Here is a 25,067-nt window from a genome sequence, read left to right on the forward strand (position 1 = left end):
CCTGTTTCCATGCTGTGTCTCATAACTAAACTAAACTAAATGTGTTCAAATACATGCATATGTTTACGTGTATACTTTGATCAGTAAGCGTGCAGTGCTGTACATAATTGAAAGTTTTATTCTGTTTCCAGGTTTGGGAGGAAGATTGTTTTGTTTGGATCTATGGGGGTACAGATTTTATTCAATCTTCTTATCACATTGTCACCCAGCTGGGAAATCTTCTGCCTGATTAATTTCTTAAGAGGCATCGGCGAGGTTTCATACTATGTGACTGCGTTTGTGCTTGGTAAGTTTCATTCATGGAAGTTACATTCATGCTATTTCTTAGCTCTTTTTCTACATTTAATTATTCAGTTGTGATTGCGATCAGATCTCTGAGAGAACACACGCGGTCACGGTGATTGCGATCAGATCTCTCAGAGAAAATGCACGCAATCTCAGGTAGAGCATCCGTACAGACAGTACCCTTAGTCGGAATTGAACCCGGGTCTCCAGAGCTGCAAGCACTATAAGGCAGCAACTCTACCGCTACGCCACTGTGCCGCCCTATTATGTATGGCAATATCTTACTGATCAGTATGGAGAAAATGAATTCCACTGCAATTTGGAACACATGATTAAAAAAATGTATCATTAAACCATTATCAAAGAGGCTAGATGTTGTCAGAGACATTCAAATGCCCTGACACATGAGTAAAAATTAAACTTTGTTCTCTATTATGTGTTGCTTTTTAATACATCTTGGTGCTGTTTGATCAGTGGCCTCATTAAGGTGAAATTCTTCAAGGTTCACATGACTTGGTTTAAGGTTAAGCCGGTAATTTAATGTTGGCAATCTTTAGTTGAATATAAAAGTTCCAGAGGGACAGTGAATGGAAATGAGCTCGCGAATCACTGAATCTTGTTGTACTCTTCTTGCAGGATCTGAAATTCTACAGAAATCTATTCGGGTTACATACTCTACACTTGGAATTGGCTGTTTTTATGCCGTGGGATACATGATGCTGCCTTTTATTGCCTATTTCGTGAGAGGATGGAGAATGTTGATATTGATCCTGAGCCTGATCTGTTTGCTGTACATTCCTTTGTGGTGGTATGTAGAACTTTCAACCTTCAACCCAATTAATCAGTAGGTAATGACCTTACAATGCTGGTGTCACTGGGATTAATTCTGAAGAAGATAACCAAAATATGACCATCGAAAAACCCCCTCACCTGTATCTGTTTGAAGATAGGTCTCGACCCGTAACATCACCCATTCCTTCTCTCTAGAGACGCTATCTGTCCAGCTGAGTTACTCCTGCATTTTGTGTCTATCTTTGGTGTAAACCAGCATCTACAGTTCCTTCCTACACATTTCAACCTATCACCTGCCAGTCAATAGTCTGTCCACTGTGTTGGAGATGGAGAAATCAAGAACAGGGAGAGAGGTGTCAGAGATGGTGCTGTAAGGTGACATTAGCTCCTCTCCTGTCCTCCGGGACCTCGTCTGCGGCTAGAGAAGATACAAAGATCTTTGTCAAGGCTCCTGCAATCTCCTCTTTCAATAACCTGGGATATGTCCCATCAGGGCGGCACGGTGGCACAGCGGTAGAGTTGTTGCCTTACAGAGCCAGAGACCTTGGTTTGATCCTCACTATGAGTGCTGTCTGTACGGAGTTTGTACGTTCTCCCTGTGACCGTGTGGCTTTTCTCTGGGTTCTCCGGTTTCCTCCCACACTCCAAAGACATACAGGATTCATGCAATCTCCACTCAGACAGAACCAGATGTCAGGACCATACTGGGGTCTCTGGCACTGTGAGGCAGCAGCTCTACCGGTTGCGCCCCTGTGCCAATCTTATTGTCCTGGTCCCTCGTTTAGAATCCTCGGCCCAGGAGATAAGCCTGCATCCGTTTGTTTATTTGTTCATTTGTCCCGGTTAAGCCGCTGTGCACACGGCATCCAGCCAACGGTCGCTAGTCTTTTTATTATTTTTCTCACCTTTAATTTAATGTTAATTTCATGTTTTCATGTACCTTGTGTGTTGTGACTGTTGGCAGACCAATTTCCCCCACGGGGATGAATGAAGTTTTATCGTATCGTATCATATTGTTACGAATATAGCGGTAGGTAGACAAAAATTCCGGAAAACTCAGCGGTTGAGGCAGCATGTTTGAGAAGGAACTGCAGATGCTGGAGAATCGAAGGAAGACAAAAGATTTGAAAAAACTCAGCAGGTGCGGCAGTATCTATGGAGCGAAGGAAATAGGCAACGTTTCGGGCTGAAACCCTTGTTCAGACTGATGTAGGGTGGGGGGGGTGGGGGGGGGCGGTAAGAAGAAAGGAAGAGGAGGAGCCAGAGGGCTGAGGGAGAGCTGAGAAGGGGAGGAGACAGTGAGGGCTTTTTGAAATTGGATGTCAATGTTTATGCCGCTGGGGTATAAACTGCCCAAACGAAATATGAGGTGCTGCTCCTCCAATTTCCGGTGTTCCTCACTCTGGCCAAGCCTATGCTTGGTCTCACCGATGTAGATCAGCTGACATGTAGAGCAGCGGATGCAATAGCCAATCTTATTGTCCTGGTCCCTCGCTTGAGCGTGAGAATCACGCATTTCGCCAAATTCTCACGCTGATCACAAATTTCTCTAGCTCTGTTGTGAGAAATTCTGTGATCAACGAAAATTTCAAAACTCATATCAACTGCATGGGCCATGGGTGTTGGAAGCAGAAGCAGCGACAGGGACAGATGCAGATGGGGAGCAGGGCTGGCGAGTGTTTGCTGGGCTGGCAAGTCGCTCACTGCAGCTCCAGCCCTGGAGCAGCCTCAGTGCAAAGTGTCGGAAAGGTTGCGCCGCTGCCGTGAGAGTCTCTGTGCCAAATTCGCCCAGGTGACCGGCATGGATCAGGCTGTGGCTCGGTGCATCCTGGTGGACTTCAAATGGGGCTGGAATCCTGCTTGCTTGCTAGATTTTCACTTACTGTAACTGTAGGAAAAATGTTCCCGATGTTGGGGGAGTTCAGAACCAGGGGTCATAGTTTAAGAATAAAGGGGGGGGCTGTTAGGACTGAGATGAGGACAAACTTTCTTCACACAGAGAGTTGTGAATCTGTGGAATTCTCTGCCACAGAAGGCAGTGAAGGCTAATTCACTGGATGTTTTCAAGAGAGAGTTACATTTAGTTCTTGGGGATAACAAAATCAAGGGATATGGGGTAAAAACAGGCAAGAGGTACAGATTTTAGATGAATAGCCATGATCATATTGAATGGCAGTGCTGGCTCGAAGGGCCGATGGCCTATTCCTGCACCTATTTTCTATGTTTCTATGCTTGAGTATATGGCAATAAAACTCGATCACTTGATTTTGAAGCATTCATGCATGGTGGAGGTATAATGTAGTCATAGAGTGATACAGTGTGAAAACAGGCCCTTCGGCGCAACTTGCCCACAACCGCCATGTCCCAGCTACGCTACCTGCTTTTGGTCCATACCTCCAAACCTGTCCTATCCATATATCGGTCTAAGTTTTTCTTAAATGTCGGGATCCCTGCCTCAACTACCTCCCCTGGCAGCTTGTTCCATACACCCACCACCCTTTGTGTGGATAAAGTTACCCCTTAAAAAGTTACCTCTTAAAAATACTTCATACAAAAAACATTGAAATCATACTTCTACAATGATCTTCACTAAAACATGATTTTAATACATCAAATTTCAAAAGGTTTTTACCCTGGGAGGGGGGACACCCTTCTTCCACACCCTTTCCCCACTCGGTTGCTCCACTCCCTCACCGGGTACCCCCAAAGCCAGTGCTCAGCCTCCCCCCTTTCAAAAACGCTCCTCGGAGAACACTGCCAGATGTGAGCGGGGAACTGAAGCCAGTTATCCGTGATGTCTGGATCCAAATGCTCAGCGCTTCATGTTTCGGAGTTGGCTAATGTTATTGATTGTAATTAGCCTGATTTGTAATTAGTTGACAAAACCTTAATTTATTAATCCGGAATATCCAGGGGGATGGGATAAGTGTAATATTAAATGACATGTCAGTCACAACATATAGTCTTGATAACCCATTATTTCCTTCAGTTAAATATTGGGAAGGTAGCACTATTGTCATTTGCCACTCAATTATTATGTTTGTATACCTCACTGACTATTTCTAACCCTCCCCCATTCAGGTTGAATAGAAATGTCCCCAATCTCATTGCTTTATTAATTGAACATGTAGATGAACATCCTCAAGGAGTGTAATCAGATGGGAACTGATTCAGATGTGATGTTCAAGAGCTTGTTCAAAGAAGGGGCATATTTTAAAGGAGTGACAGAGATACTTGCAGGAAAATGTGTGAGGAGATTATTTATCTTTAGTTTTAGCTTGAACCAGGACATCTGAAGTTTCAAAGTTTAATATAGTAATTGTGCTGATACTGACCCCAACCAACCACGTAATGAATATCATCCATTCCGGAGGTTTTACTTTTGTGATGTCATTTAAACTTCACTTGGGTTTCAATCGCTTCAATGTAGAAGTAATTGGGAATGGGGAGCATTGGACCAAAACTTTGCCCTCGGTACATATTAACTATAATGTAATAATGTATGCATGTTGGTAGGTGCAATCAAAACAAAGATCTTTTTTTTTATCATTGTTGTGTTATGAATACCACAGAAAATATTATCAAGATCACATTTAATAGAATAATATTGCTTAAATATATAGTTATTGAACTTTGCATTTTGGAAAAGTCCCAGCTGAGAGGAAGACAGCAAAATACTATTGAAGGTGAAAATGACTTCAGGCCAGTTTGTTATGAAAATGAAAGAAATGGTAACATAATACTTATACAGCTGAGTGAGTATAATTTTATGGATGGGAATTGTGTTCAACCAACTGATGACTTCTTTGACAAAGTAACTAGCATGTTAGATAACAAGGAAGCCAATGAATGTAGCAAATTTTGTTATCCATAATTTGGTCTGTGAAGTGCCCCATAAAGGATTACTGCATTAGATAAGCACCTGTGGACTTGAACGCAATAGGTTAAGTCCAGGGGGTCAAATATGAGGCTTTATGTGTGGGCCAGATACATTGTCAGTGCAAAGGGGCTAGGAGCAAGGCCAAGTTTGCATCCCAAGTCAAGATCTGGAATAGTACTAGATGTGCAGTCAAAGCTGGGACCAGGGGTGTGTTCAGCACTGGGAACCTAAGCAGGTAAGCAGCTATGATCAGGGTAAAATAGGGGGGCCAGGTGTAAGGCTGGACTCAGGGTCAGGAATGAGAGAAGGTATGCAACTGGAGTCAGGGCCAGAAGTAATACCAGGTGTGCAGTGAGACCCAGGTTGGTCAACATGGGCCAAGTGTTTGATTATAATCTGATTTCCATACATGAATATATTAAGATCAGTCATGTGCTGCACGTGTTGATCAGAGCCTAGTCTCTACTGTGGAATGTAATTAGGAATGTAATTTACTCTAACCTTATAGCTAATCCAATTTAAAGCATATATATTGCATTCAAATGTAGGTTAAAAGACTCGCTACAGTATGCACCATATTGCACAATTTCAAGCTGAAAAATGCAAAAGTTACGTACTAATGGGAGGAGGGACACCCTCTGCCCTGGGTCTTCTCCAAAGCCAGAGTGAGTCCCACCGCAAATTGGAGGAGCAACACTTCATATTTCGCTTGGGCAGTTTACACCCCAGCAGTATGAACATTGACTTCTCCAATTTAAGTTAGTCCTTGCTCTCTCTCCCTCCTTCCCCTCCCCAGCTCTCCCACAGCCTACTGTCTCCGCGCCTCTTCTTTTCTTCTTCCCGCCCCCCCCCCCCCCCCCCCCCCCCCCATCCCCACATCAGTCTGACGAAAGGTCTCGACCCGAAACATGCTGCCTCACCCACTGAGTTTCTCCAGTATTTTTGTCTACCTTCGATTTTTCCAGCATCTGCAATTCTTTCTTAAACAAGATTATAGTGGTATTAATTTCACGTCCTTTGATGCTTCAATAATTCTGTTACAGAATACCTTGTTTCATTCTAGGTTTATTCCTGAATCTCCACGCTGGCTACTGTCCAAGGGAAGGGTAAAGGAAGCTGAATCAATAATTCGATGCATGGCAAAGAAAAATGGAATCACTCCACCACCAGTACTTTTCACTGACGATGAGGTATCGGGGCAAGACCATTTATTTCATTGCTATGTGGTTGTTCAGTTCTGTAAATACAGAGCTCAGTTATTTTCATATCGAGTGGATGTGGAGAGGACTCTCCCACGTCTCCACGTGGGAGAGTCTAGGATCAAATGTCGTAGCCTCAGAATTAAAGGACGTTCCTGTAAGAGGGAGATGAGGCAGAATTTCTTTGTCATAGGGTGGTGAATGTGGATTTTTTTGCCACAGACGGCTGTGGAGGCCGTGAATGGATATTGTTAAGGCAGAGTTAGATAGATTCTTGATTAGTACGGGTGTCAGGGGTTAGGGGGAAAATGCAGGAGAATGGGGTTAGGAGGGAGAGATTGAGCAGCCATGATTAAATGGCAGAGTAGACTTGATGGGCCGAATGGACTAATTCTGCTCTTATCACATGATATCTATAAGGTGATTACTCCTTGATATTGAGCCTTCTCTACCTTTCAGTCTGAAGAAGGGTTCCGACACAAATCGCAACCTATTCCTTTTCTCCAGATGCTGTCCGACCTGCTGTTACTCCAATGTTTTGGGTCTCTTTAGTATAAACCAGCATCTGCAGTTCTTCCCTACACAACTGCTTGATATTGTTTCGTCTGACAAGTCTGTCCCACTTCCTTTGTTTTTTGTTATCCACTTGTTTTCAGATGACAAGTCTTCACCAAGTTAATCGATCATTAAAAATTTAATAATGTAAACCTGACTTCACCCAAAAACAAAAGGACGTACATTTTCGACCAGACTTCACTGCAAAATAATAAGGCATGAATACCCTGACAAATATGCAGCTGTATTATAACAACTTCACAAATAGGGAAACACGGTGGTGCAGCGGTAGAGTTGTTGCCTGACAGCACCAGAGACCTGGGTTTGATCCTGACTATGGGTGCTGTCTGTACGGAGTTTGTACGTTCTCCCTGTGACCTACACTCCAAAGACGTTTAGGTTTGCAGGGTGATTGGCTTGCTAAAATTGTAAATTATCCCTGATGTGTTGGATAGTGTAGGTATGTTCCAATATTTACCTTCAGCGGCGCTGCAATTCTGCCACTGGCCGTGTGCGTGATTTTGGCGCGTTTGGGGGGGGGGGGGGGTGGGGTTAAAACGCGTTTTTTTTTTTTTTTTTTTCGACCTGGTCATGAATTATATTTCGTTGGAGTGCAAGATGTTGCTAAAGAATGGTTACGACGGCCGTTCTCTGTGTTTTAAAAAAGAATTTGCCCGACAAGTTAATCGCTGGAGTGATATTTAAATCAGCTTCTGAATCCATCAATGCCGACAACGGGGCCGGATTTTATGTAGGGGACAGGTAAAAGAAAGTAGTTTATTTTTATGTAAAAAAGTGTTTCTGAAGATGTATTTAATTCACATTTTAAGTTGCGAAACGGTGATTCCAGAAGTGGCGGCGCAGTTAACAGCTGCGGCTCGCATGCAGTCCGTCTGTCTTTACTTTTTTCTGTTGTTTTTTTTTTCTTGGTTTGGTTAAGTTTTAGTTTGTTGGGTTGTGTTAGGGGGGGGGGGGGGGGGTGGGGGTGAAACATGTTCTCTGTCTCTTCCTTCGGGGGAATGCGACTTTTTCGTGTCGTATCCCCCTTCGCTGCCTCCGTCTGCGCTGAGGCCTAATGGTGGAGCTGGCGGCCTCCAGCCTGCGACTGACCCCGAGCCTCCGGAGACAGAGCCAGCCGGGACTCACCAACAAGAGGCTGGCCGTCTTCAGGGCTGAGGCAGCGGTGGCCCGACTTGCTGGTGCGGCGTTCTGGCTTTTGGCGGAGGCCTGGAGCTGATGCAGCGGGGCTCGGAGCTGAGACTGCGGGACCCGGAGCTGGGGCGGCAGCCCGGAGCGGAGACTGCGGGACCCGGAGCTGGGGCAGCGGCCCAGAGCGGAGACTGCGGGACCCGGAGCTGGGGCGGCAGCCCGGAGCGGAGACTGGGGACCCGGAGCTGGGGCAGCGGCCCGGAGCGGAGACTGCGGGACCCGGAGCTGGGGCGGCGGCCCGGAGCGGAGACTGCGGGACCCGGAGCTGGGATGGCAGCCTGGAGCTGGGGCGGCTGTGGGCGGGCCGTCTCAGAGCGGAGACGGCGTTACGGCTTTCGGCGGCGGCGACATCACCACGGAGGTCCGCTGGACTGGAGGGCGGCATCTCCGGCCTGGATCGATCGCCTCAGCGTAGAGGGAGAACAAGGAGGGAAGAGACGGAGACTAAGACTTTGCCTCCATCACAGTGAGGATGTGCTTGGTGAACTCACTGTGGTGGATGTTTAATTTGTGTTTATTGTATGTTTTGTTTTTATTGGTTCTGTGTATGACTGCAGGCAACATAATTTAGTTCAGACCGAAAGGTCTGAATGACAATAAAGGAATCTAATTCTAATTCTAATTTAGCCCCTGAACGAACCGGCAGTGTATTTGCTGCCGATATGGGGACTAAATCACAGCAACCTCAACGTTCCAAATGGTCCCGTTCCAGAAAATCCTACTCACAAGCTGATTTAAATAGCCATTAATTTACAGGTATTAAACATTAAATTCCTTCCATTTGGCCTATAAACCCATGACAATGAGATTTAAAAAATATGTTATATTCTGAATTAACCATATAACCATATAACAATTACAGCATAGAAACAGGCCATCTCGGCCCTACAAGTCCGTGCCGAAAAACTTTTTTCCCATAGTCCCACCTGCCTGCACTCATATCATAACCCTCCATTCTCTTCTCATCCATATGCCTATCCAATTTATTTTTAAATGATACTAACGAACCTGCCGCCACCACTTCCAGTGGAAGCTCATTCCACACCGCTACCACTCTCTGAGTAAAGAAGTACCCCCTCATGTTACCCCTAAACTTCTGTCCCTTAATTCTGAAGTCATGTCCTCTTGTTTGAATCTTCCCTATTCTCAAAGGGAAAAGCTTGTCCACATCAACTCTGTCTATCCCTCTCATCATTTTAAAGACCTCTATCAAGTCCCCACTTAACCTTCTGCGCTCCAGAGAATAAAGACCTAACTTATTCAACCTTTCTCTGTAACTCTGAATTCTTTTGTGAATGTTATTTCAACACTTAGGCTATTTAAAAATGTTCATCTATTCTTAAGAAATGGATAAATGTTTAGACCTAGTAATTGAATTTTGTAATTAGCTACAATTAGGTAACTAACTAACTATATGCTTTAATTTCAAGTCATCTAAGTAAGATTGTTTCATATTTGTTTCGGAATGCTTCAATCTATAATAACTGAACATTTCTTTCAGTTCTCTTAAATTTTAAGAAAGTTATGGGCTTTTAAATGTTCTCGATGACAGCTTTTGTGTTAAGTCAATGAAAAAGCAATAGGAAACAAGATGCCAATTTCCAAGTATGTAAATGGCCATAACTTTTTTTAATACTGAAGATATGAAAGTGAATTAGGTGCCAAATTAAACTTCTTTTTATGCTTTATTTGATGGGATAAATTACAGACTTGATTTTTAAAATCTCAAAATTTTGTAACATTGCTAGAAAGTGTTGTGTGTGGGGATCTCTGGTCGGCGCAGACTAGTTGTGCCGAAAAACTTGTTTTCTGCGCTGCATCTCTACACTAAACAAAACTAAAGGAGATCAACATGAACTGTGTGTCATAACCTCTCACTGGATAAAATTATTTTTGATTTTTTTATTAACAGTAATTTGGAGATAAGATCACATTTGCCTCGTTCCATTATAAGAGGTTCAGGTTTATTAGTGTCGGGTGCATGGAAGTACAGTGAAATGTTTTGTTTTGCCTGCTAGCCAATCGTCAGATAATGCTATCCATAAATACAATCAAACCAAACTCAAGCACAATAGGTTGAGCAAAGATGCAGAATGCAGAATGTAGTTCTCAGCATTATAGATATACATTACATAGGATCAATCTCAGATCATTAGCAAGATTGTTTCACTAATTCTCTCTCTGATTCTTGCCATTTTCCCATGGGCTTTCTCCTAAAAACATTTATTAGTAGAAAACGGCTCTATTGCGTGATATTGAGAAAGGAAAAATATTGAGCTTTTGAGTTCGATTTTACTTTAGACTTTAGAGATACAGTGTGGAAGTAGGCCCTTTGGTCCACCTAGTCCATGCTGACCAGCGATCAACCCGTACACTAGCACTATCCTATACATTAGGGACAATTTAAAGATGACAATTAACCAACATACTTTTACGTCTTTGGAGTGTGGGAGGAAATGGAGCACCCGGAGACAACCAATGCGGTCACAAGGAGAAATACAAACTCCATACAAACAGCGCCTGTAATCAGGATCGTACCCGGGTACCAGGTGTTGTAAGGCAGCAGGTTTTGTAAACCTGCATCTGCATTTCCTTGCATCCACATGGTGTTTAAAAATTGCACATTGTTACAAAAATTCAAACTACATTTCAGAGCACTATTTATGGAGTTTGCACTATTAATCAAGATTTAGTGTTGGAGTTTTGCAGATTCTAATTTGACTTTAAATGTGGGAGAATATTCAGCATATTTTTATAACGCCATAAATTTAATTGGGCTGAAATTAAATTTTCACTAGGGCGCATTTGCTAGCAGTTTGGGGAAGAGGAACAAGAGCAACAGTAGGTTGTGCCAAGGTTTTTAAGGCATCTTTGCAATGTTTCTGCAACCTTGCTCAATCCTCTGAATACAGAGTTGTATACAGAGCTATATGTAAGCTGTATACAAGAACAGCTATATACAAATGTGTAGGATGACCTGGTGTGGGGGAACAGCCATGAGGTGGGTGCGAACAAAGGACCTGGTGTCGGATACTTTGTAACTTTGTGCCCTTCATGTGGCGTCTATTTGCATACCTTGGGTGTGCAAAACAAAGAATATCAGATTGGTCACGTGTGACAATAAAATATCATCATTCATTCATCCATACATTCATTCATTCATTCATCCATACATTCATTCATCCATACATTCATTCATTCATTCATTCATTCATGCATTCAATCGTTCACTCATTCATCCAATCATTCATTCAATCATCAATTAATTAATTAATTAGGGACAATTTAAAGATGACAATTAACCAACCTACTTTTACGTCTTTGGAGTGTGGGAGGAAATGGAGCACCGGAGACAACCAATGCGGTCACAAGGAGAAATACAAACTCCAATTAATTGATTAATTAATTCATTCATTCATTCACAAGCTCAGAGAACAAACTGTGAATAATCAGTTTCTGGACCATCGCATGCCCAATATGAATCAGGAGATGTGAATAATAAAACTGACACTTTCCGCTGAGCTGATGCAATGTTGAATCTTCTGTTTTTTCTTCCAGCTTGAAAATATACAGAATAAACAAGTAAAATCTGTTCCAGTTACTCAATTGATAAAATCTCGCAATATCCTAGTCATCACAGTCATTAGCGCACTCATATGGTAAGTATGAGATTGAAGAAGAATATTCAGATGTGTTTATTAAAAAATATCTGTGAGGGATATGTTCTTTTATCGGCACTGTGGCGCGGCGATCGTGTTGATACCTCACAGCATCAGAGTCCCGGGTTTGATCCTGACAACAGTTGCTGTCTCTACAGTGTGCGTTCTCCCTGTAACCGTGTGGGATTCCTTCAGGTGCTCTGGTTTATCCCACATTCCAAAGATTGCCAGTTTGTAGGTTAATTGGCTTCTGTTAAATTGTAAATTGTCCCTGATGTGTAGGATGCCAAGCTCGCATAACAGAATTAATGCACGGGTAATTATTGGTCGACTAGGACTTTTGTTTTAACCAAAAATAATTTTAATCAATTATTTACAAAAGTGCTATTTACCATACAAAACAATACAAACTAACCCACCACTATAAACAAAATAAAGCCAATGTTCTTAAATATTAAGTCACAAATTCCCCATCCATATTGTGGATCCATTCCACCCCCCGCGGTCCCGGAAATCCCGCAGTGCACCCGTGGATAGCATAGTCCCTTTCTATTACCACCCGGTCGTGGACGTAACCCCGGAGAAGGGGAAGGCAGCCGGCTCAGACAGAGTCCTCTTCTGCTTGGCGCCATGACTCGCAGATAGCCAGCTTGTGGCCAGGCCAAGGAGCGACCCAACCAGGACATCTTCGGCCCTACCATCTCCCCTACGCACAGGGTGTCCAAAGATGAGGATGGTGGGTGTGAAATGCAGCCAGAAGGCAAGGAGCAGCCCCTTTAGATATTGAAACAGGGGCTGCAACCTCACACACTCCATGTACACGTGGAACACAGACTCTTCCAGCCCGCAAAAATGGCAGACGGCTGGCGAGTCTGTGAACCGTGAGAGAAACAGGTTGCAAGGGACTCCTCGATGCAGTACCCTCCATCCCAGGTCCCCGATGTAGAGGGGCAGAATCCATGCATGGAGGGACCCCCATTGGGGGACTTAAAAAGAACTTGGTGGGCTGAAGGGCCTGTTTCCATACTGCATCTCTAAACTGGTAACTCAAATTTCACTGTACCTTAATTGGTGCATGTGACAATAAACTAACCTTGAAACCCTTGAAACTAAACTAAACTACACTAATCTCTACATATTTTCCACTGACTGGGAAATACAGCATGGAAACAGGACCTTCCGCCCACCAAATCCATGCTGACCATCAATCACCTGTTCACACTAGTTCTATATTATCCAATTTCTCATCCACTCCTTACATACTAGGGGCAATATACAGAGGTTAATTAATCTACAAACTATAATCTGTGTGGGGACCTCTGATGTTTGTGATGTATATAAATAACCTGGATATAAACGTAAATAGGTTGGTGAGTAATTTTGAAAAATAGGAAGGATGTCAGAGATATAATGGATATAGATTTTACTTCGGAGTCACGTTAGTGATTGCGTGAAGAACCCGCCAGTGCGCATGCACGTCAATACGTCGTTCGCATGGCTAGACACCGGACGTGCAGGGCTTCGCTCCCTGGCGACGGTAAAGTGAAACCTGTAGGTAAGATTTTTATTACTTACCAGGTTTGATGTTCGTGCAGAAACTTCTCTTCACAGAAGTATCCTGCAGGATTTCGCGAAGTCCGGTGAGTGAACCGGCTATGGGCTGTGGGGAGACCCCGGTTCCGACCGCAAAAGCGGATAAGTTCAGTGGGGAAAACAAGCAGGTGGGCGGGGCTACCGCCAGAGTTGCTGACAGGGAGGTCAGTGGCTCACAGAATAGTTGATTTGTGTGCCCCAGGCATGGGATGAAGAGCACAGAGGGAATCGAACAGCCATAGAACTCGGAATTCGGGCTGAAAGGTTTCCCTTCCGAATATGTATGTATGTGTATGCATTCTGTTGGTTATTTTTAACCCTTTACAGGCACCAGCGCGGGCCTATGCTCCAGGCAACGCCAGCAGGACCTGGAACAGGTCTGCGTAGTGTGTGAGCGCTGGCCTATGTTACAGACCGCATCAGCAGCACCTGGAACAGGTCTGCCTAGTGTGTGAGCGCTGGCCTAGGGAACAGGCCGCATCAGCAGCACCTGGGAAAGGGCTGCAGCAGCGTAGTGTGTGAGCGTTGGCCTATGGTAAAGGTCGCGTTAGCAGCGCCTGGGACAGGGCGGCATAGTGTGTGAGCGCACCAACCGCATTGGTGCACGGAGGCTGTGAGGATTTAAATGTCCAGGTAATTGCCACAAACTTAGCTGAAGTTCGGGTTGTCTTTGCTGTGGTGCTGTGCTGTGTATTTCTTCCAGGACAACGCCATGGACAAGATGAACAAGGGAAAGAGGCAAGCCGCAATAAATCGGTAGACAGCCACGGGAGTGTGGTCTGTGAACGGCTGCCTCACACCCCTCCACAGTCGCCGGTCGGGAGCGGGGCAACTGCAGACTTGGGTGCTGCAAAGCACAGAGCCAGCGCCAGTCGGGCGTAAGGCCACCAGCAAGTCTGTTAGGCCCACTGACTAGCCAGAGTCAGGAGCGGAGAATTCTTCTCCGGGGCTGGATACCGTTTTTTCAACGGTTATCCCAAATGGAGCACCTCTTGCAGAGGTTGTTTCCCCAGGGCACACTCCAAGAGCACGAGTGGTGTCGGCGGTAGGCTGGAGAAGAGGCCACGCCAGCAGCACCTAGTAAAGGGCTGCTTGATAGCACTCTCATTGATGAGGCACGTGCCATGGGTCAGCTGAGTTCTGACCCCGACTCTGACGGTGAGTTCAATCCAGGCGAAGAACGGCAGCTGCCAAATGTCCCATCCCTGGCAGTACGATTCGCTGTCCCGTCAGAGTCAGGAGAACCACTGGGAGATGAGTTGGCTTCCACGATAAATTACTTAGTCTCCCATCAGCTACAGGAGCTCACGATGGATGAGACCGCAAAGAAACATGAGACCCCAGGGAACTGCGAGTTACTCAAGGTGCCGGCAGTAAACCAGGTGATATGGCATCAGATGGACATGCTTGCCCAGGAAATGAAGCTGCTGTCCAAGACGCAGGAAGGTTAAGCCACTGGAGGTCGACAAATCTGAGGAAAGGTATCCCTACAAAAGAGATGCAGATTCCAGGTTTGGACCAGCAACAAGCCGGCCGTCGACTCAGATGCGCAGCTGGCGCTCTGTAGTAGGGCCACGGATGAACAGACCTTCATCAGTTTGGCGACAATGCATCCTATGCCTTCGTCGGCAGTGGGCAGTTCACTGAAGCTGGTGGTACCATAACAGCTGGGCACAGGTTCCACGCACCCTACCAGTCCTAATCAACAAGGTGGGTCTGGCACTCCGAAACGTGGGTAAGTGGACCATTCACAAGTTGGTAATATTTACACTTGTTTGAGCAACATACAAACGATAAAAGCTTTGCCATCGGCTGAGACACAATAATAGCATTCCAAGCTAAGGCTGGAATTAGAGCCAGAATTGTCATTTCAAGACAGGCTCTAAATTGGGCAGAGTGATCATGCAAAGCACCCATGCAATGATGGCAGGAGTGACCTGTTCATTATGCAAAATGGAGAATGTCGTTTAACTGTATTAATAACAGTAAAACATTGCAAAATGGGATAAATTATATTCCAAGGTTATTTAAACAATTATAAAATTGGTGTTTGAACTCAAAGTTCGAAAACACTTGTTATGTTTGGCTGGATGAGATTCTAACGCTGGATTTGTAAAACCACCGGTTCAGTCTCAAATTATACTTGAGAAATTGGACATCCATCCAGCTAACTTTAAGTTGTTACCAATTAGACTTGTTGGTCATTGTTGGGATGTATCTTTAACTATTGATTAGTTCTGATTCCGACTTGGGGCACCAGATTGGAGTTAATTGAAACATGTCATGAAGCTGAATTCTATTCATCTAGAGTATTGGCAAGATAGTAGCTGTGATTCAGCTGTGCAAGTCGAAATTTGCAATCTCTCTAATGAGCATGTGGTTGATTGTTAGCAGGCTTATGGAAGGACCAGCTGAAGCTACCAAAGTCACAATGATGAACAAACAGTATTCAGCATTGCTCCAGCTAAGAGTTCAAAAATGGGAAAATTGAAGATTTGCATGAGTTGCCAAGTCTTCAGTTCTTGGTATAACCTAGCTAAAGACACTAGAAGCATCCCATGGGTAAAGGGCTATTGAGCAAATACATAATCTACAAGCCCAACATCAAGTTGATACACTACAGTGGTGGCAGATGTTAGCCACATGGCAGTCAAGTAAAGTAGCCGGTAATATTTACCTAATTCCTTGCCACGGGTGTATCATCAAGTTCCAATTCAGGACAACACAGAATAGTGTTGAATCCCAAAGTATTTATAAAATATGGTTTATGCTTTTCATTGATTGCAGAAATATGAGGTAACAGTGGTGAGAGATACACTCTCGACCCAAGAAGGAGGAATGTTTCTTTTATGCTTTCTCCTTTTTTGCCTCATCAGACAAGTCTTGAAATAAAGTCAGCAAGATCTCGCTTTAATTTTTGGTACTATCTGTCTGGCTGTGCAGCCATGCTTCCTACTTCCGTCAGGCATGATAATACAACCATATAAGGTTACTTTAAAAAATGAAAACTTTGCTTGTTCAAACAGTAAGTTAGGAAACCACCCTCTGTATAATAAATATTATTGATTTACACATTCTGAATGCACATGCAGGTGCTCACTGCAGATTGTAGGGAGAGCACCAAAAAAGCAGTACATTCCTATTCAGGATATTGGAAAGGGGTTTGTTTCATGTTAATGTTACATTTAATCTGGTACAGATTACTGACGTTTTCCAGTCGGGTTTTTTCAACCCCGGATATCGAGTTGCAAACGATGTCTCTAACACAAGTTTCTCCCAGTACACGTATACGTAATATGGGATATTGACATTGGGTTAACAATTTTTCACCAGAGCCAGCTACATCCTTAATCATGACACTAGGATCAGCACAGCGAGGCAGACATTGCAGAAGCTGCGTCTAGATAGGATGGAAATGGCTGCAGATGCCATTACATTTTACATTCTGATCGACACAAGCAGAGCAGACCAAGGGTGGCAGAATTTAAGATCATAGTGCGACATACCCCCCGGATTCAAGTCTATGTGTGAGGGCAGGTTTGCCATATTATATCGAGGCCACTAGAACCCTACGAGGTGTGGAATCAGCATTGGGTTTAGCCACAAACAGTCACACAAGGGATAGTCAGTTCAGACTATTTCAATGTGGCTGAAGCAGGTTCTGGTTTTATGCACGTATAGACACTGACAATTTTGTATCTCATTCCATCAGGACGGTATCAACGTCAGCAGCCAGGACAATGGACGTTCTCATCGGCCATATCCTCGCGACCGCATGATGGTCAAGTGAATGCATCTCAAATTTTTTTTAATCATAGGCTGATTGCCGACCAGGGCTGTTTTGCCCATTCTGTTTTGCGTTCACTTTAGCCTCTCCTGACATAGAGGGGTTGTTATTGATTGCTTTATTCACATAAGCCATTAATACATTTCAATCAATGTTATGCTTAATGCATTGTTGATTATTCACTCATTCTGAGTCAATCGATGCAGTTAGACGCCGGGATTTGAATCTGCGGCATGAAATCACAGAGCTTTGAACTCTTCACGGAATCACCCACGTGACTCTGAAGTAAAATAGTAAGATTAAACAGAGGGATGGGTACAAGAGCAGAGAGGCAGGGGGGTGTAAAATGAGGGTAGAAGCAATAGGTAGCAAGGTGAAAAGTAAAAGTGGCAGGCAGGCAAAACCAGGGCAAAAATCAAAAAAGGGCCACTTTTCAACATAATTGTATAAGGGGTAAGAGCGTTGTAAAAACAAGCCTGAAGGCTTTGTGTCTCAATGCAAGGAGTATTCGTAATAAGGTGGATGAGTTGAACGTGCAGATAGCCTTTAATGATTATGATATAGTTGGGATCACGGAGACATGGCTCCAGGGTGACCAAGGCTGGGAGCTGAACATCCAGGGATATTCAATATTCAGGAGGGATAGAGAGAAAGGAAAAGGAGGTGGGGTAGCGTTGCTGGTTAGAGAGGAGATTAACGCAATGGAAAGGAAGGAAATTAGTTTGGAGGATGTGGAATCGGTATGGGTAGAGCTGCGAAACACTAAGGGGCAGAAAACGCTGGTGGGTGTTGTGTACAGGCCACCTAACAGTAGTAGTGAAGTTGGAGATGGTATCAAACAGGAAATTAGAAATGCGTGCGACAAGGCAAAACAGTTATAATGGGTGACTTCAATCTACATATAGATTGGGTGAATCAAATTGGCTGGGGTGCTGAGGAAGAGGATTTCTTGGAATGTATGCGGGATAGTTATCTAAATCAACATGTAGAGGAACCAACGAGAGAGCAGGCTATTTTAGACTGGGTATTGAGTAATGAGGAAGGGTTAGTTAGCAGTCTTGTTGTACGTGCCCCCTTGGGCAAGAGTGACCATAATATGGTTGAGTTCTTCATTAGGATGGAGAGTGACATTGTTAATTCAGAAACAATGGTCTGAACTCAAAGAAAGGTAACTTTGAGGGTATGAGACGTGAATTGGCCAAGATTGACTGGCAATTAATTCTAAAGGGTTGACGGTGGATATGCAATGGAAGACATTTAAAGACTGCATGGATGAACTACAAAAATTGTTCATCCCAGTTTGGCAAAAGAATAAATCAGGGAAGGTGAGTGCATCCGTGGATAACAGGGGAAATCAGGGATAGTATCAAAGCGAAGGATGATGCCTACAAATTAGCCAGAAAAAGCAGCATACCAGAGGACTGGGAGAAATTCAGAGACCAGCAGAGGAGGACAAAGGGCTTAATTAGGAAAGGAAAAATAGATTATGAAAGAAAACTGGCAGGGAACATAAAAACTGACTGCAAATGTTTTTATAGATATGTGAAAAGAAAGCGATTAGTTAAAACAAATGTTTAGTCAGAAACAGGTGAGTTGATCATGGTGAACAAGGATATGGCAGACCAATTGAATAACTACTTTGGTTCTGTCTTCACTAAGGAAGACATAAATAATCTGCCGGAAATAGCAGGGGACCGCGGGTCAAATGAGTTGGAGGAATTGAGTGAAATCCAGGTTAGTCGGGAAGTGGTATTAGGTAAATTGAATGGATTAAAGGCCGATAAATCCCCAGGTCCAGATAGGCTGCATCCCAGAGTACTTAAGGAAGTAGCTCCAGAAATAGTGGATGCATTAGTAATAATCTTTTAGAACTCTTTAGATTCTGGAGTAGTTCCTGAGGATTGGCGGGTAGCAAACGTAACCCCACTTTTTAAGAAGGGAGGAAGAGAGAAAACGGGGAATTACAGACCAGTTAGTCTAACATCGGTAGTGGGGAAACTGCTAGAGTCAGTTAGTAAAGATGGGATAGCAGCACATTTGGAAAGTGGTGAAATCATTGGACAGTCAGCATGGACTTACGAAAGGTAAATCATGTCTGACGAATCTTATAGAATTTTTCGAGGATGTAACTAGTAGCGTGGATAGGGGAGAACCAGTGGATGTGGTGTATCTAGACTTCTAGAAGTGTTTCGACAAGGTCCCACATAAGAGATTAGTATACAAACTTAAAGCACATGGCGTTGGGGGTTCAGTATTGATGTGGATAGAGAACTGGCTGGCATACAGGAAGCAAAGAGTAGGAGTAAACGGGTCCTTTTCACAATGGCGGGCAGTGACCAGTGGGGTACCGCAAGGCTCAGTGCTGGGACCCCAGCTATTTACAATATATATTAATGATCTGGATGAAGGAATTGAAGGCAATATCTCCAAGTTTGCGGATGACACTAAGCTGGGGGGGCAGTGTTAGCTGTGAGGAGGATGCTAGGAGACTGCAAGGTGACTTGGTTAGGCTGGGTGAGTGGGCAAATGCTTGGCAGATGAAGTATAATGTGGATAAATGTGAGGTTATCCATTTTGGTGGCAAAAACAGGAAAGCATTATTGCGTACAGTTTTGGTCTCCAAATCTGAGGAAGGACATTATTACTATAGAGGGAATGCAGAGAAGGTTCACCAGACTGATTCCTGGGATGTCAGGACTGTCTTATGAAGAAAGACTGGATAGACTTGGTTTATACTCTCTAGAATTTAGGAGATTGAGAGGGGATCTTATAGAAACTTACAAAACTCTTAAGGGGTTGGACAGGCTAGATGCAGGAAGATTGTTCCCGATGTTGGGGAAGTCCAGGACAAGCTTAAGGATAAGGGGGAAATCCTTTAAAATTGAGATGAGAAAAACTTTTTTCACACAGAGAGTGGTGAATCTCTGGAGCTCTCTGCCACAGAGGGTAGTTGAGGCCAGTTCATTGGCTATATTTAAGAGGGAGTTAGATGTGTCCCTTGTGGCTATGGGGATCAGAGGGTATGGACAGAAGGCAGGTACGGGATACTGAGTTGGATGATCAGCCATGATCATATTAAATGGCGGTGCAGGCTCGAAGGGCCGAATGGCCTACTCCTGCACCTAATTTCTATGTTTCTATGTTAACCTTACTATTAATTGCAGAAATTGGAAGAGAAATGACAGTTGGAGTTTAGCCTGAGAGACTGCAAGGTGTTGCATTTGTGAGGTTGAGAGTAAGGCAAAAGTATACAGTTAATATCAAGACCCCTAACAACATTTATATACAGAGGAATCCAGGAGTCCAAGTTGATAGCTCAGTGAAGATGGCAGCACAAGTAGATAGGGTGGTAAAGATGGCGTATGGTGTAGCTTGCCTTCATTGTGAAGGAATTTGAGTACAAGTCAGGGTCATGTTACAGCTCTATAGGACTTTGGTTAGGCCACATTTGGAGCATTGCATACAGTTCTGGTCGCCCCATTGCAGGAAACGAGGAGGTTTTGGAAGGGGTGCAGAGGAGGTTTACTAGAATGCTGTTTAGATTCGAGGGTTTCAGCTAGAGGGAGAGATTGGATAGACTTGGATTGTTTCGTCTGGAATGTCGGAGGTGAAGGGGAGACTAGATGGAAGTATATAAAATTATGAGAGGTATAGAAGGGGTAGATAGTCAGAACCTATGTTCCGGGATGGAAACATCCAAACACTAGAGGGTGTTGCTACAAGGTGAGATGGAGAAAGGTTAATGGAGATGTTTCAGGTGAGTTTTTTTGACACATAGAGTGGTGGGGGCCTGGAACGCATTGCTAGAGGTGGTGGTGGTGGCAGATACGATAGTGGTGTTTAAGAGGCTTTTAGATAGGCACATGGAAGTGCAGGGAATAAAAGGTATGGATCACCCAAAGTAGATGAGATCAGTTTAACTTGGCATCATGTTCAGCACAAACATTGTGGGCTGAAGGGCCTGTTCCTGTGCTGTACTGTTCGATGTTAAAATAAGGCTGCAAAGGCCACACATGTTCAGGTTCTACAAACGACCTGAAATCAAATGGAAGAAGAAATCTAAGAAATGAGACCGAAGATAGAATTGTACTAAAATTGTACAAGGCATTGGTGAGGCCAATTCTGGAGTATGGTGTACAATTTTGGTCGCCTAATTATAGGAAGGATGTCAACAAAATAGAGAGAGTACAGAGGAGATTTACTAGAATGTTGCCTGGGTTTCAGCAACTAAGTTACAGAGAAAGGTTGAACAAGTTAGGGCTTTATTCTTTGGAGCGCAGAAGGTTAAGGGGGGACTTGATAGAGGTTTTTAAAATGATGAGAGGGATAGACAGAGTTGACGTGGAAAAGCTTTTCCCACTGAGAGTAGGGAAGATTCAAACAAGGGGACATGACATGAGAATTAAGGGACTGAAGTTTAGGGGTAACATGAGGGGGAACTTCTTTACTCAGAGAGCGGTAGCTGTGTGGAATGAGCTTCCAGTGAAGGTGGTGGAGGCAGGTTCGTTTTTATCATTTAAAAATAAATTGGATAGTTATATGGATGGGAAGGGAATGGAGGGTTATGGTCTGAGCGCGGGTACATGGGACTAGGGGAGATTATGTGTTCGGCACGGACTAAAAGGGTCGAGATGGCCTGTTTCCGTGCTGTAATTGTTATATAGTTATATGGTTATATGGTTCTAGACACAAAGTGCTGAAGTAACTCAGCGGGTCAGACAGCATCTCTGGAGAAAAGGAATAGGTTCTGTGTCAAAACCGTTCTTCAGACTGAGAGTCAGGGGAAGGGAAAACGAGAAATATAGATGGGGATGTAGAGAGATATGAATGAAAGATATGCAAAGAAGTAACGATGACAAAAGGACACATTGTTGGCTGGGGGCTAGGTGAAAATGAGCACAGACAATGAGATTCTAGAAGCCAACAAAAAGAGGCTGGGAGAACATTAAAAACAAATGTGTTTTACAAGAAGTATTTTGACTTGTATTTTGTAGGATGATTATAGCAATTGGATACTATGGTCTGTCTCTGAACATCCCCAATCTTCATGGCAACGACTATCTGAATTGTTTCCTCTTTGGTGCCATTGAGATTCCGAGTTATATCGCATCCTGGCTTCTCCTCCGGAAATGTCCACGCAGGCTCAGCCATGCAGGCATTCTTGCTCTGAGTGGAGGTGTTCTGCTCTTCATGAACCTCATACCATCAAGTAAGTTTTACACTGCTTCTGCAGGGATCCTAGTGTGACAATCGTGAACAAGTCTTTAGACTTCAGACTACACTTTGCTATAGAGATACAATGTGAAAACAAGGCCTACGCCCCCCCCCCCCCCCCCCCCCCCCCCCCACGACCTAAAACGTCACCTATCCCTATTCTCCAGAGATTCTGCCTGAACTGCTGAGTTACTCCAGCACAATGTGTCTTTTTATGGTCCAGTATTTGTTGCCTTTTTAGTATTAAAGATAGACACAGATTGCAAGAGTAAAGGGCCTGTCCCACTTACATGTCCTTGACACGCAAATTACGCGACCTTGTCGTCGCGTTGAGGCGCACGGGCATCGTATGGCCGCGCGGGGCCGGTTCCATTGAGAAGCGCGGAGGGGTATGTCCTTGTGCGCGACATCACGTGGGGATCCGAAATTTTTGTAGCGAACAAAATCTTCGCGCAAAATCTACTCCCGGAGCGGGGCCAAGAAAATTTAAGATGGACGCAAAATGCAGGAGTAATTCAGCGGGACCGGCAGCATCTCTGGAGAGAAGCAATGGGTGACGTTTCGGGTCAAGACCCTTCTTTTCAGACTGAAGAAAAGTCTCGACACGAAACATCATCCATTGGTTCTCTCCAGAGATGCTGCTGGTCCCGCTGAGTTACTCCAGCGTTTTGCGTCCATCTTAAAATGATGTCACACGCTCCAGACGGCTGTGTGTACGCATGAAATCGTGCCCGACCTTCGCGGGTCCATCGTGGCTCAACGCGACCACGAGGTCACATAATTTGCGTGCCACGGAAACGTAAGTGGGACAGGCCCTTAACTCAGTGGGTCAGGCAGCATGTCCGGAGAACATCATATTTCAGTTTTGTTTAGGTTAGTTCAGTTCAGTTTAGTTTAATTCCGTTTTGACAAACAGGGCAGAAAGGCTATTTGGCCCATCGAGTCCGTGCTGACCAGCAATCCTCACACATTAACACTATCTTACATTAACACTATTATGGAGAAATATACAATTTTACCAAGCAAATTAACCTACAAACCTATATGTCTTTGGAGTGTGGGAGGAAACTGGAGCTGCCAAAGAAAACCCCACACAGGCCACAGGGAGAATGTACAAACTCCATACAGAGAGCACATATGGCCAGGATTGAATCCGGCTCTCTGGCACTGTAAAAGCCCTGTCCCACTCTACGAGTTAATTGAAGAGTTTTCCCGAGTTTGCCCTGATTCGAACTTGGTGATTTACGGTAATGTCCGCTCGTAAGTACTCGGGTGCTCTCGTGGACATTTTACAACATGTTGAAAATCTTCACAAGTCTTCCCGAGTTTCCCGCATTTCCCGAGTACTTTCCGTTAGCGTTACGAGCCATTAAGAGACGGCCCCGAACTCCGACGTACTCGCTACGTACATTCTACGTGCTTCCACGAGTTTGATTTTTTTTTAAACTAGGGAGAGCTCTTGAATGAACTCGTACAGTGGGACAGGGCTTTTAGGCAGAAACTCTACCACTATGCCACTGTGCCATTAATCAAAGCTATTAACAGTCTGAGCTACCAAATGAACAAGCTTCATGAATGGCCAACCATCTCTTACAACAATGTGTGAAAAATCCCATCATTTTAAACGCAGAGAAAAGACACAAAAGGTTCCCAATCTTTACTCTTTGGAGCTAACATGTACATGTAACCGAAGCAGACAAGATGGCGCCCAACCCAAGCGATTATTAGCGTGCTAGCCACAGAAACAGATCACATATTACACCCACTCCACACTCTCAAATCTCTACTCCTACAGCAACATTTCTTACATTAACTATGATCTCCTTAATCTCCTCTACATTATTCCCTTATCATGTAAAGGGAATAATGTAAATGTAAAATGTAAAAAGGGAATAAATGGCTCGATTGTAATCTAGTATTGTCTTTCCACTGACAAGCTAGCACACAACAAAAGTTTTTCATTACACCTATTGCCAATAAACTGAACTGAATTTAGAAGATTGAGGGAGGATCTTATAGAAACTTACAAAATTCTTAAGGGGTTGGACAGGCTAGATGCAGGAAGATTGTTCCCGATGTTGGGGAAGTCTAGAACAAGGGGTTACAGTTTAAGGATAAGGGGGAAGTCGTTTAGGACCAAGATGAGAAATTTCTTTTTCACAGAGAGTGGTGAATCTGTGGAATTCTCTGCCACAGAAAGTAGTTGAGGCCAGTTCATTGGCTATATTTAAGAGGCAGTTAGATGTGGCCCTTGTGGCTAAAGGGGTCAGGGGGTATGGGGAGAAGGCAGGTACGGGATACTGAGTTGGATGATCAGCCATGATCATATTGAATGGCGGTGCAGGCTCGAAGGTCCGAATGGCCTACTCCACCTATTTTCTATGTTTCTATGAACTGGGGAAAACTGAGCTCTATGCAGACCGATCGCATTAATAGAACTCTTTCTGCTTTTTTCTAGATCTTTCAATACTTTCTACAGTGCTGGTGTTAATTGGAAAAATGGGAAACGCATGGGCTTATTGCATGGTTTATGTCTACACCTCCGAACTGTATCCAACCCCATTGAGAAACACAGGTGTTGGAGTGAGTTCAATGGCTTCCAGAACTGGCAGCATTATTTCTCCTTACATTGTTTTACTTGGTAAGGTAACAATGGCAACTCTTGATTTCTAGTTTTTTTAATATACAGATATTAGATATAATATGCAAACAGGCCCTTCGTCTGATCGAGTCCGCACCGACCAATGATCCTCATATACTAACACTATCCTACACTCACTAAGGACAATTTACAATATTACCGAAGCCAATTAATCCTCAAACCTTTACATCTTTGAAGTGTGGGAGCAAATCAAAGATTTCAGAGGGAGCCCAAGCAGGTCACGGCGAGAATG

At 44.0% G+C, this 25,067-nt stretch overlaps 1 protein-coding gene across 2 annotated transcripts in view; it reads left to right on the forward strand.

The window, feature by feature from the left end:
• Positions 1–25,067, forward strand: part of LOC129701821 (organic cation/carnitine transporter 2-like) — an 82,026-nt gene that overhangs the window by 47,708 nt on the left and 9,251 nt on the right. For both annotated transcript variants that reach the window (XM_055643292.1, XM_055643291.1), the window contains exons 3-8: positions 132–286; positions 922–1,093; positions 6,021–6,147; positions 11,479–11,579; positions 21,954–22,168; positions 24,632–24,814. In XM_055643292.1, coding sequence (XP_055499267.1) covers positions 132–286; positions 922–1,093; positions 6,021–6,147; positions 11,479–11,579; positions 21,954–22,168; positions 24,632–24,814 — 953 coding nt within the window. The remainder of the gene's footprint in view (positions 1–131; positions 287–921; positions 1,094–6,020; positions 6,148–11,478; positions 11,580–21,953; positions 22,169–24,631; positions 24,815–25,067) is intronic.

The sequence above is a fragment of the Leucoraja erinacea genome, chromosome 11 (genome assembly GCF_028641065.1).
Source record: "Leucoraja erinacea ecotype New England chromosome 11, Leri_hhj_1, whole genome shotgun sequence".
In the NCBI taxonomy this organism is placed as follows: Eukaryota; Metazoa; Chordata; class Chondrichthyes; order Rajiformes; family Rajidae; genus Leucoraja; species Leucoraja erinaceus.